We start from the raw sequence: 14,320 nt of genomic DNA on the forward strand, positions 1-14,320 counted from the left end.
TGTGAACTCAGTCGTATCTGACTCTGCCACTCTACAGACGGTAGCTCGCCAGGTACCTCTGTCCATGGGATTCTCCAGGCAACAGTACTGGAGTGGGTTGCCATTTCCTTCTCCAGGGGATCTTCCCGACTTAGGGGTCGACACTGTGTCTCCTGACTTGGCAGGCAGATTCTTTACCACTGTCCCACCCGGGAAGCCCTGAGCACCTACTATAGTCTGGCATTATTCTAAGTCCTTAAGACATATCTGTGAGCAAAATCAAGATCCTTTCAGGGAGCTGCCGTCCCAGCAGGGGTAGAAAACAGATAAAACACAATGAAAATAAATACGAAAATTATTATATAGCCTCTCAGAAGGTGGTAAGTATACAGGATAGGGGAAAAGGGTAGAACTGAGCCGGGCAGAGAAGACTGGGAGTGCTGGAAGTAAGGGCTATAACCTTAAACAGAATGGTCAAGGTGAGCCTCACAGAGGTGACATCTGAGCACAGCCCTGGAGGAGGAGAAGCTGGCTGTGCTACCGTCTGAAGGAAGAGCTTCCCGAACACCCGGGGGAAACAGCCAATATGAGAGATTGTTGTTGCTATTCACTCAGTCATGTCCAACTCTTTGTGACTCCGGGGACTGCAGCATGCCAGGCCTCCCTGTCCCTCACCATCTGCAAGATAGGTAAGAGATGAATACACTAAAAAGTTCCTAGTCCAGTGGTAGAGATGGAGACAAGTAACTACAACACAAATACTAAAACTTGAATATGAATAAGGCAGATCAGTCACTCAAGAGTCAGTGTCTGACTCTTTGCAACCCCATGGACTGCAGCACCCCAGGCTTCCCTGTCTATCACTAACTCCTGGAGTTTACTCAGACTCATGTCCACTGAGTCAGTGATGCCATCCAACCATCTCATCCTCTGTCGTCCCCTTCTCCTCCCACCTTCAATCTTTCCCAGCATCAGGGTCTTTTCAAATGAGTCATTTCTTCGCATCAGGTGGCAAAAATGTAGATTAGCAATAACAACAAAAAGAATATACTTTTATATCTGGAAATTTACAATTGCAATATTTTAGGACAGACATTGTCTGACATGACCTTTCTTTCTTCCAAGTGAAATCCTTTTAGCCAAAGGCTATACTCAGAATAGCTCTCAGAGAGTATTTGGTTGAACGCTGAACACAGAATCAGAGGCAAACACAGACTCTGCTAGTTTGCCTCTGTGTACTTAATGTCATCCCTTTCAGACTATCACTCCCAACCTGGAGTCATGTGCAAGATACTCAGTAGATGTTCTTTGGTGATGAATTTTTGACAGGCCTAGAGAGCAAAATCCTTTGGCCAAACAATTACCCTTAGGAAACATTTCAATAAATCTCCCCTTCGAAGTAATCTTGTAGGTGGTAGCAGGAAACATCCATAACTAAAGAAAGTATAAAATTAGTACCTTGACTTAGTTTTCATTTTTTAAAAACATTCTTCATTTTTACACTTAGTTTCAGTTTAATTTTGTTGGTCCGCCACATCCTAAATATGACACAAAGAAAACAAAAAAACCTTCTAGGTCATAGGATCAGAAGGTAAAGATCTTTTTCTTTTCTATATGTGAGAAAAGGCATATCTTTATTTCTCATAGTAGTAATCGCATTTCATGCCTTCTTGCTGTTTTTCTATTATACTTCACATAAGACGGTTCTACAGATCAGTTTCAGCTCTGTTCTACTGATGCATGCACAGAGTTCTAATTAACATCAATGGACATTATAAGCATGCCAAGGCAACACAGCATTTTAAACTTCTTGAATTAAACAAGACCATATGTTTTAGTGGTGCATAGTTGAATGATAAAATTGGTCTTCTGGTTTCTATACTGAAGGTTTGAATAGATAAACTAAGAAAATATTTTCAAGGAAGTTTTCCTTCCAAGTCCACATATCCCTATAAATTCATCCCTACTCTGATCTTTCATCTGAATATCCTCAGTACTAGTGTATTTACTCTGCAGGGTACAATTTACATGAGCTAATATAATATTTTGCAATTATTCTCAAATATCTTCAGTTGTTTCTGCTTTATGTTCCCAGATTATAAATTCTTTGAACACATAAACTGTTGAGCCTAATATTAATTCATACTTTCTGCAACTATTTATTAAACATCTACAGTGAAGTAAGAACTGTGATGAGCACTGAAAAATTAAAAATGAGGAAGTCAAGGTTGCTGCCCTTAGGGGAACACATACTGTAGCAGTAAAGATAAGAAAAACAATCAATACAATGCGCAGTCTTATAGGAAAAATACATGTAAAGTTTTGTGTCAAGAGAGTTAACAAAGAAGACATTAATACTGTTAAACTTTGCCCACCAACATAGACTAGGTCCGATTATAACTGGGATATAGAAAACTCACATTATTTGTAGAAACAGCATCTACAGGGTCAGTGGGCCAAAGAAGATTCAAATAGGGAAGAGAACTCTGTGTAAACAAGCTGATACATGTTGTGTGATCAAATACATACAATGTCAAGATGGTAATCAGAGTCTCTCATGTCAGTGGGATTAGCTAATTTAACAAAGTAAAATAGCCAGAATAAAATGTAGATTCTGATTTGGAAGAGGAAAACTTGGGCGGCAGAGAAATAAGGCAGTTTTTAAATTAAAAGGGAAATATGTCGATGTTTTCTCACTGCAAGTCAATAAAATGTAGATTTTGATCTGGAAGAGGAAAAATTGGGCAGCAGAGAAATAAGGCAGTTTTAAAATTAAAAGGGAAATATGTCAATGTTTTCTCACTGCAAGTCAATAGGAGTAAATGTACCTCCCACAACATCTAAAGTCTATTAAAATGATTTCAAATTCTAGCCTTTAATAGTAAATAACCTGTAAGGCTGCATGATTTTCTTGAGGGGAGACAATGGAGAGCGTTACCACTACATTTATCCGATGATACATTAACCTGAATGAACTCTGTGAAATAGAAACCACATTTTACATTTCTATCCTTTACTTGCAGGTTACAAAGTTTTAATTGTTGAATTCATGTGTAGTAATCATTTTATCCCTGTTCGCTAAGTGTATTAAAACAAACTAAAGAGTGCTTATCAATTCTTCCAAATGTAATGCCAATACCAAGAGCAATGACTTTTGAATTAATGTGGACCTTGAACACTAGAGTTCAGGGAAATATTTCAAACATGTGTTGATCCAGAAAGCATTTTCTTACTTGCAAAGCATCTGAGTAAAAAGAGAATTTTGAAAGGCACTGCCATCATCAAGTGACAATAGTGGAAGAGAAAGTTACTTAACTTCAAGTCTAACTGATTGCAAGTGAAACGTCTGACAAAGTTAGCGTTCCCTGGTTTTAATACTTTTTTCCAGTATGGGTCTTCAGTAGAACATCATAGCCAGTATAGAAAAAAAAAATTAAAAACAGACAGGCTCATTTCCATTTTACATTTCACATGCAATCAAAAAGACTTGCAAAAAATAGCTCTCTCTCCCATCCTCCCTCACCGTCTTGGGAGCACAGACTGAAAGGGGAAGATGACAGGTAACCACCCCCAAAAAGGATGGAAAGGAGCCCTCTCTTAGATTACCATGCAGAATTTTATTTCCATGTAACATCAAGTATACCTTTTTACAAAGAAACTAAAATCTACATTGTCTAAGAGCTCAGCTTTGTAAATGTCTAAAATTACATTATCGCCCAAATCAAATTTAAAATCTAAATTAATTAAGCTCAATGGACAGATAAGTCTGCAACTGTCACTCAATGAACAGCTAAATCTGAGTCTAGCTATACATGTATACAGTCCAGAAAAATCTAAGAGATTCTGGAGAAAAAAAAAAAGTCAAAAAATTTACAATTTTCTTTATCAGCCAGATAACTAAGGTAAAGGCATAAGACTTCTTCTGAATTATTCAATATCTCCTTAAGGGATAGGGGGATAATTTCAATAATCTTTGCAACCCAGAACCTTACACTGTGCCCAGAGAAGAGTTAAGTACTAAATAAGTGCATGTTGTACTTAAATATTTATTCAACTCTTCATTTTAATTATTGCTATTTAAATTTTCTTCCTAAAGATGTTTTCTAAATGACAGCTCTGGCTGTTTCTTAGAAATTAGTTTAAAAACTGAAATAATATTTGCTCAATAAACCAATGAAACTTAAAAAAGAATAAATTATGAACTAAATTTTTTCTTAATTACCACTCTGAATCTTTTATTACCTCTCTAGAGTTCCACTCTCAAGTCTTTTATTATGACTAATACTCCATTAATTCTCTGGATTTAAGACTCTGAGATTACTTAATCCAGCATTCCGCAAAACATATCATGTGAAACACTGGCTCTGGAAAAAAAAAACAAATGCTTACAGGTAGTTCCTGTTGGGGGGTGAGAGAAGTTTCCACAGTCAAACAAGATTAGGAAAATCTGGGTTACATGAGCTTTAAAAGAAGAGTTCGTCCAGACTCTCTTATGCCAGCGTCCATTACTGAATATGTGGTATTTTGACACACCATTATTTTACGCTCCACTAGAAAGGTAGAAAAGAGCTGTCAATCAAACCAGAGCAATAATTCCTTATCAAAATGACTTGTATCCTGCATCCTCATTACCAAGATGGTGAAAGGTGAAAACAGGTCATCTTAGATATGGTAGCAGGCAGTTTCTCCATATGATGATGGAATCAGTTTTATAGGCTATTAGTAGAACAAGTGTTCATAATTTGGGAATTGATAAACTTCTAGTCCAAAGCCCTCATGAGGAGGAAAACCAAGGCCCAAAGATGTTGCATGACCTAGTCACACACCTGGTTAATGAGAGCGAGCTCCTGTCTGCAGCTTTCCTCCTTTAATTTATTCATTCATTATATTCCTCTCTTGAACCAAAGCTCTGTTGTACATTAACATGCCCATCTTTCACTAACCTATGTGCCCACAGTCTGTTTCCACTCTCCACACTGCCACCCTCTCCTCCTACAATCTCCTGCTAATTATAACTCCATCTACTGCATTCCTTCAATATCCTCCAGAACTGTCACTGCTTCAAATCCTAATCTAAGAAGTTCATCAGTCATTCTGGGCAAAAAGACGCACAATGCTTTTCTTATTTCTTCTACTCCTTCCTTCAGTAGTAAAGCAAAGGAGGAAATCTTTATATAGAATCAAAAAAACATGAAGTATATAACTCCCTTTATTCTATAGATAACAAAATTTGGGCCCAAAGTAGCCATCTTTCCAAGAATGTATATTTCTTAAAAACAGAGCTCACATTACTTACTATGTGGCATTATTTTGATACATAAGATGATGCTACTTATTCATCACCATTCATTCATTCAACAAATATTTATTGAGCACCTATTCAATAAGTGACAGATGACAGAAGTCTAGTTGCTAAGACAATACAGTGAACTAAACACACAAAAAAATCTCTACCTTGCCAGAGCTTGCTATACAGGAACCATGGGTTTTCCTGTAATAGAAATAGATTTTGATGATCAAACCTATCAACTTTCCCAGACTTATTTGATGTCCCACCCCTGCCTTTTTATATTTTTCCAGTTTATTCTCCCTTATAGCCAGGGATTAAAGTTGCACAGAATGAATTTCTGGGAAATGTCAAGTAATGTTAACACTTCAGGGTAATATCTAATTGTGAACAATTTGACAAGAATGTATTTCATTCTAAGTATACAGATAAGGAATAGGAATAAAGGGTACAAAACAGATTCTGGGGCCAGAAGGTAAGTTGGTGGTAAAAACAAGCTAGTAAATGCAGATTATGCTTCCAAACTCATTCTTCATCAATACCAAAAACAGGATAGCAAACTCAGAAACTTGCTGTGATGTTATCTAAAATTTGCATAAGAAATATTGATCAAAATGGAATATATATGAACAGCTGTACCATTCTGTGAGCCACTATGCATTTCTGTAACAAAACTAAATCTTGAAAACTATAGCTATAAAATTTGGGGTTTTATTTGCTTGCTTAAAATTTAAGTAATCTAGCAAGTTAGATTAGCAGTACATTCTTAATTTGCAATTATGTGGTTGAATACAATAAATATATCTACTGTTGAAGGAAACGCTTACCATAATAGTAACCGAGTAAATTTAAATTCTATAAATGTATATCTCTTAAAAGTCACCTAAATAACTGATATCTTTGTCATTTCATGGTAATTTTTATAACATGCATTCTAAAGTGACTAAAACAATTGCAAATATACTAAATGTAAAAAAAGAGAGAGAGAAAAATCAAGAGAATTGAAATAAACGGGGATTTTAAATTTTCAAAGGGTTGATTTCAAATGCAAAGGCACAAAAATTGAGATAATTTACCACTGCATCTCAATAAAATCTATTCAAAGCATTTTAAATTAAAATATATCTTAGCAGAAGCAACCATGAGAGATTCAATCTCTAAATAAAATGTTTAGGATGAAGCTATAACCTAGAAAAGACTGACGATGAAAATTCATCAAATATCTAGCCATGTATTAGTAACGCCTTGTGAACTGTCATTCACACCCCATTCTTCATTAAACATGTATTTGCTGAAAACAAGCAAAAGATGGCTTGTTTTAATAAATCCTTCTATGATCTGTTGGGTAAATTTTTGTGAACATGTTTAGATAAACATCTAATAATTCTACCTATATGATTCCCAAAAGTCTGTGTTGTCTCAATAAACTAACTGTAACATTATCATTTGTTTTCAGAACTTAAAATATTTCACATTCAGTGGTCATTGTTAATCAGAGAATTTCTCAAACAAAATTAAAACTTTTTTGTGTTCATGCCTATCTTATCTCTGTCGACATTAGATTTTGTTAGGTATTTTATAATTATTAATGTAGGTGAAGAATTTATATTTAACAAAAAATTAACAAATTCCACATTTAACACACCATATGCCCAACACCTTATTCATACATATGCATTTATTGTTCTATAGCAATTTAGCCTCATGCACAAACGATGTTTAAAACTCATCTAATAATTAGATGCTGTGCAGCAACATTTGAACATTAACTAATACTTTATTATATCACGGAGTTATTAAAACACTTTGTTTTAGTAAAGAATATAGCTGTATTCAAGTCCTCATCAACATTTTAAATATAATTTTTCTTAGCTTCCAAAAATATTTTCATTCATGCAAGAAAGGACTCATGCTTAACAGTCAACATGTTAAATTAATAACATTTTCAAGATTCTATAAAAACTCAAAACATAGCAAAACAAAATGTGAAATTTTCTTTAACTCTTGGGTGGTCTGCTGAAGAAAATTTAGCTACATATAAAACCATAAATTACTGTTAAATCAGCTATTTGGATACAAGATAAGTTAATTTATGAAAACGTGTTTTAGTTTACAGAAAGTCTACACATGAAAGACAATTTCGATGAGATGTCCAAGCACAAGGGAGTTGGAAGCCTGTTGAAAATGGAAAAAGGTTTTGCACTCTACAAATATTGTTTGAACATAATATAAGCAGAAAAAATTTGTGGTTTGTAAATCCATGTGTTCTTAACTGAATATTTTTAACATACTTTTGTTTAAGTTTTCACAACGCACCTATGTGCTAATGATATCAATACCCTTTCAAGCTATGAAAGAATGTAAACCTAGTGCCATCTACTGGGAAAAGTGGATACGTTCCAATCAATTAATTGCAAATTTTGTGAATTAGGGGAGCTGAAATCTGAATGTCTTTTTTTTTTAAAAGAATTCTTTGTTTCTTTAAAAAAAAAAATAGCCCTCCACAAGGCACTTTCAATTTAATCAAATTAAATTAGGTAAGATGAACATGTAAGAATGTGAAGCCAGAGAATAGAGAACATTAAACTGAACTTGTGGGAGAAAATTTCATTGGTGACATCAATACAGAAATTGGAAATAATGCGTTCTGATTAGAGTTTTTGTATTGGTTTCAAGTGTATCTTTTAGAAGACAGGTTCTGAATCTGTGGTCAAAGAGCCCTCAATTACAAGTAACAGAGTATCTAATAAAAAAAAAAAATCTTGACACTGTATGGAAACTTGCATAGGTGCACATATGTTTCTTCTAGGTGCACATATGCTTCTTTTCTTCTGGAGAAGAAAAGTCATAACTTTAATTTAAAAAAATTTTTTTTTAGATTAAAGATGGTTCATGTTTTCATGATCCAAAATGGTTAAAAAATAAAAATAATACAGAAAGCCAATCTATTCGGTAGGTGAGTAGGACACCACTGATTTCAATTATTTCTTTACAGTAAATACAAAGACAACATCACATGCTGTTAATGAAACACTGCCAACTCAGACCTGAACAACAGGACTTCTTACTTATGGATATTGCTTTGGTGCATATACATAGTACTTCCTCCTTACAAATGCAGAACTTAAAGCCCAACAGACAGTATTAATTCATTCCAGAAAAAGCGACCAAAAGAACCAGAGTTCTTACTTCTCATGGTAGTTGTTGTTGTTGTTTATTTGCTAACTCGTGTATGACACTTTTGCAACCCCATGGACTTTAGGCTATAATATGTACTTATTATATTACAGGTTATAATACGTACTTATTCATAATATGTATAATTTGTACTTATAATATGTACTTATTCCCTTCCTCAAACAGTTTATCACCAAAACTCAAATTGCTGGAGAGAAAAAGTAAAAGAAATTTTGGATAATATAGTTTGAATCTGTGTTACCATTTTTTATTATTATTTGTTGGCTACAATGTGATTTATACCTAAGAAATCTACCATCTTGTATTAATGCAATAAAGTGAGAAAAGAGAAATTGGTTTTTTTACAATATTTTCAAAAGGCACTCAGACTATGAACTTTAATTTAACCTTCCCATTAGATTTATTTGAGGCCGAAAAGAGTCTCAGATAAATTTGTCCTCTCTGTTATAGCTATCACTTCACCTACATGTAAACTTTCCAAATGTTTATTCATTCATTTAACAAATATTTATTAAGTGCCAGGCACTGTGCTAAGCTCTGGAGCCACAGGCCCCTGATTCTTGGAGAACCCTACTTAACCAAATGATAGTCCTACTTACAAACACCATTTGCAAAGTATCTGTCTTTAAGACTTCTAATTTCTACATTAGAATATTATGACATAACACCTTTACAAACTGCACAAACTGCCGTGTGGCTGTTCAATTCATGGACTGTTAAACATGCCAGTAAAGCCTATAAGAGAAGCAACCTCATATTACGTGTATGATGTTGTAGAAAAGCACAATTTATCACTGTAATTAGTCCTACTTAGACAAATACTCTCACTGGGCTGAAAACTACCATGATATTTAGTCTAAGTTACAATTAGACTTAATTTTTATCAAGCACTGAAACTATGTGTAAAATTGTGCTTCCTAACCCTTCCTAAGATAACCCCTTCAGTCCTGATTTAGAGGCAAGGAATTTTAATGTTCAAACATGGAAAATATTTCTGTCCTCCCACCACAACCAGGCAGATTTTTCTGTAAATTCCAAGTCATTAATTAGTACCGACTCTTAAGATCTGATTAACCAAAAGCCAAGTAAAAACAATGACAGTTCATAAAATCACAGAATTTCAAAACGGAAAAGATTTTCTAATTTAAATTTCTCATTTTAAAAATAAAGAGACTGAGATCTGGAGAGGTTTACTGGTATGTTCAAGGTCACACAAGTTAATGACAGAGCTGTGGTTCGTTCTCTGACTCCTAGTCCAGTGCTCTTTTTCAATACATAAAAGAAACTGTTATAGGAAATTAAGAAGAGCTCTGAGAGAAAAAAAAATTACCTTTAATTACAAACATGAGCAAACCATAACTCAGATGCACTTAATAAGCTCTAAATTGAAATTATGCCTATTTAAAAATAAAAAGAAAAGGAAGTCAAAGCTGAAAAATGATAGATCAGCCTTCTGGGATGTGGCCTTCATACAGGCCACTCCAGTTATAATCAACTTTAAGAGTCTGCTCCAATTATTTTTCAGTTCTGGAATTATTTCGTATTGAATAATACCTAAAATTAGTAGGGTACTGGCTAGGGAGCAGAAATCTTTTTGATTTACAGAGATTTTTGTTGTAATGGGCTTTGACCAGGGAACAGTAAATTAAAGCAAGACGTCAAACTTTTACCTTAATTTCCTGTATCTCCAAATTTGGCCTCTTCCCTCTCTACTTGAATAAAGTGATGAAGGCTAGAATTCCCATTTCGATTTCATTTTTCTTTTTCAAAATTTAAATAGTTTGTTTCACATTATTGTTGAACTTAGCAGTGTCTTCAACATATCTACTTTTCTAAGAGTAAAATTCTGTGAATTTGAGCAGACTCTGGGAGATAGTGAAGGACAGGGAAGCCTAGCATGCTGCAGTCCATGGGGTCGCAAAGAGTCAGACATGACTCAACAACAACAAAAGTAAAATTCTGTTACAGAAATGGACGGTAACAAAGATTCTGCTGACACTGAAGCTATAAAATATGTGTACGCTGGAAATTTCATAACACTTTAAAAAGTACAAGGTCCTTGAATGGCTAAGCAATTATGGAATACTACTCTACCAATTCATTCATCAAAGTAAAATAGGTTTACAAGCCCTAAGCAAAAAAGACCGAGTCCATCTGAGCATCCGTTAGTACTAGATAGTAAGAATAAAAGAAATGTGATGTATATCTATAGGACTTGAATTCTGGTTCAGTGGGATGTATGAGTAAAATAAAGAGATCAAAGCAACAAACTGAGATGGTTATTTCTCAAATATAAAGTGCATGTGTGGCTCCGATTAAAGTAAAAAGAGTTAAGTGCAGTATGGGATGTATCGAAATGTTTTTTAAAGTTTATTTTACTACAAAAATCGAAAAAATATATATCTATATCGATACAGATGTCTACAGTGACCTAGTGAACATTTATATACAGTGCTTACTATATGTCAGCCACTGTTGTAAGCATTTTTCACATCCTAAGCTATTTTGTTCTCACAGCAACCCTTCCAGGTGAGTACTATTATCATTCCCATTTTACAAACAAGGAAGTCAAGGCAAGCAGCCAGTTAAGTGGCAAAGCTAGAATTTAGATGTGTGGAATTCCAGAATTTGTATGCTTAAGCATTGTGCTATAATGGTTACTTCTTAAAAACTATCAATCTTTGTTGAATTGATCTTTGAATCATGTGGATATCAAAATTTAGAGACACATATTTTGATCACAATTTCATTATGAAACCTCTTAACTCTACAATTGTCAAATCTCGAGTGATACCATGTTAATTAATAAGTTTCCATAAATGCTTAGCCTCCTTGGCGGATGACAAACTAATGTTGCAAGAATCATGCTAGTGCTTTCACACCTGGGGTTTTCTCCCAGTGGAAAACACGGTTACATATTAGTTAAATAACTTGCATACTCCAATTATTATGTGCATGTCTGCTCAGTTGAGTCTGACTCTTTGTGACCCCCAGGGACTGTAGCCCACCAGAGGTCTGTCCACGGGATTCCCCAGGCAAGAATACTGGAGCAGGTTGCCATTTCCTCCTCCAGGTGATCTTCCCGACCCAGGAATTATTATACATAGTTCAGAGTCATGGAAAAGTTTCACATAGCACAGAAACTACACTGGTTGATGCTCTCCCTCCAGCTTACATACAATAAAAGAAGTGAAACTTGTCAGTTCTATAACTTGAATTTTTCTCTTACCCATCCCCCTTCTTTCCACACCTGCTGTAATAATCACTGTTAAGGCTCTGCACGCTCCATGAGTCCCTCCAGCCTCAAGCTCCCCCAACATACTCAGAGGCAGCAGTACAAGAACATGGCAGGTTGGGAAGCAAAGGTGTCAGAAGAGCGGTTATGGACTCCAAGCATCAAGCTTTACTGACCTCTCAACTCAAACAGACGCAAAAGCTATTTTTTGAAACGGACAGTGTTTACTATTCAAGTATAGCTTCAAGACAAAAGCCTTATCCTCACTTCTAATTAAGCTGCCATCTCAACCTTCTCTTAGAAATATCTGGAACCAGCACTGACCTTCCAGCATACTAAATCAATAAACCTTATAAATGCAAACCAAGTCATTTTACTCCCCCTTTATCCCTTCCCTAAGATTTTTCAAACATCATATAAGGCACTTTATGATTTGTCTACCTTTCTTTCTTATCTCTCTAACTTGCCCTCACCCACCGAAGCAAGCCACATTAAATAACTTGTATTTCTCTGAACATACTTTGGCTTTTCAGGTCTTCATGTATTTCCTACACTACTTCATATGTCAGAAAAGTCCTTCACCCTCCTTGGACATCTGGCTAACTCTTGCTCATAGTCTGAGATTCAACTTAAGCACTATATCCTACATGAAGCCTTCCTTAAACTTCAGAGACCTTCCCTCCCTTCCAAAAATGTCTTCGCCTAAGCAAAGAGCTAGGTCCATCCTCTGCATTCCCCTAACATCTGAGGCATAAATACTTTAGTCTTATCACCACCACATAGTTCAATGGTCTTTACACAGTTTCAGCTCCATCTTTGCTTGTTAAAGAAATTGGCTTGATCTTATTTATCGTTGTATCCTCACTGCTTCACACAATGCCTGGCACTCATAGTTAATATTCAATGAATATTTAATGAGTTAGAATGAAATTCTCTATATAATACAGTAATAGAGAAAACTAAAAGAAAATAAAAGTAATATTGATAATAATGTTCACAGAAAATATCTGGCCATTGTGATTTTCATAACAAAATTAAAATGTTAAACACAGGCAAATAGTAGAATTTTGGGCTTTTATGTCTCTCTTGTTTAAATGCTTAAAATCACATTTTAAAAAAGACTGGGTGGTGGTTCTAATTTAAGAACCAGTTAACACATGCTATAGTAATTCTCTTTATTTGGTCATTGTTAAATAGAACATCTTTTCTTTGCAAGTATAATAACTAACTTTATTACATTAAAGTTGCTCATTTTAATTTTTTTTCTTTCCTAAAGGAATGACCACATGTGGAATGAAAAGCATTTTCATTATCCTCTAACAAGATGAATGTCCTATTTTGTGTGATTTGGGGCAGTTTCTTATCAAGACTGCCAGCCTCTTACGGACATTATGATTTTCAGATGTGTAGTGTGCATTAAAGAATAAGAAGATATCATGAAATATTAGTGACAATTATATACTAAGCAAGGAAACTGGACAATGTTTCCAAGGGTTGTAAGGATTGTGGAAATCAATGTTACTCAAAATAGAGTGGTGATGTATAACCAATTTCCGTCTGCAAATCAGGGCCCAAGTAAAAGAAAACACAGTTTAGCAGAGCATTGCGGGGTATCATCTCCCGCAGCAGAAGCCCCCCACCCCGGCCCAGCGCCCGCGCTCAGCCACCTGAAGGAAGCCCGCAGGCTCGCAGGGCAGCCGGCTGGCTCTTTGTCACCAAATGCAGCAGGTTGAATGCAGACATCACTGTGATATCTTCACCAACAAAACGAGAGGCAAAGAACAGGCGCAAGAGCTGAGTAGGAGAAAAAAAGAAAACAAAAACAAATTAAAACATCACAAATGTTAAACACGTTCACTGCACAGTTGATGGTTACGGTTTTATCCGGAACTGAACACACACACACAGTGCTAATAAATTGCAAATGCCTATTTTTCCGATGGTGAGCTTATTTTCAGCCCAGGCGTATTTATATCTTATGAATAAAATACACACTATATAATAGTGTAATCTGTGAACACATTTTGCAAGAGGTTGGAAAAAGAGACAAAGTTTAAAACAGTTGAAAGGAATTAACATTTACTGACTTAATACCAAGTGACAGGGACTGTCTGGGGTCAAATACACATATATTGTGTCATTTAATTCTTAGAATAAACCTAGGAGGTAGGTTTTATCACCCAATGTATACGTCAGGAAGCCAAGGCTCAAAGGTCCAAGGACACAAAGAAGACAGCCAGTGAGGGCGGGAGGAATGAGAAAGCCTTGTTCTATCCAACTACAAAGTCCCCCTCTCTCCTCACACCATGTTGCCTTCTTCCAGCAATTATTTGCAAATCTGGAGAAGACTGCAAAGATTAAGACTGTAAGATTAAGAGATTTCTTTTGTTAGAGTTTCATACTTTTAAAAAATAGAGAACCAAATAACCTAAGGACAACTAGGAGGCTTCACTTTAGAAACAGCGTTACGTTTGAAGACAACATATCAACTATGAATTTTCATTTGATTTTATAATTTATAATTTATAGATCAATTCTGTAACCAGTGTTCACAACCTAGCCTTAAAGTGGGTAAAAATAATTTTTAAAGCTTTTGGAAATGAATCATGTGGAACTGTGTG

At 35.2% G+C, this 14,320-nt stretch overlaps 1 protein-coding gene across 3 annotated transcripts in view; it reads right to left on the reverse strand.

Moving 5' to 3' along the window:
* Window positions 1-14,320, reverse strand: part of MSRB3 (methionine sulfoxide reductase B3) — a 172,344-nt gene that overhangs the window by 119,749 nt on the left and 38,275 nt on the right. For all 3 annotated transcript variants that reach the window (XM_020885351.2, XM_020885365.2, XM_020885354.2), the window contains exon 2: window positions 13,367-13,493. In XM_020885351.2, coding sequence (XP_020741010.1) covers window positions 13,367-13,442 — 76 coding nt within the window. In that variant the 5' untranslated portion in view covers window positions 13,443-13,493. The remainder of the gene's footprint in view (window positions 1-13,366; window positions 13,494-14,320) is intronic.

This window comes from Odocoileus virginianus, chromosome 24 (genome assembly GCF_023699985.2).
Source record: "Odocoileus virginianus isolate 20LAN1187 ecotype Illinois chromosome 24, Ovbor_1.2, whole genome shotgun sequence".
Classification (NCBI taxonomy): domain Eukaryota; kingdom Metazoa; phylum Chordata; class Mammalia; order Artiodactyla; family Cervidae; genus Odocoileus; species Odocoileus virginianus.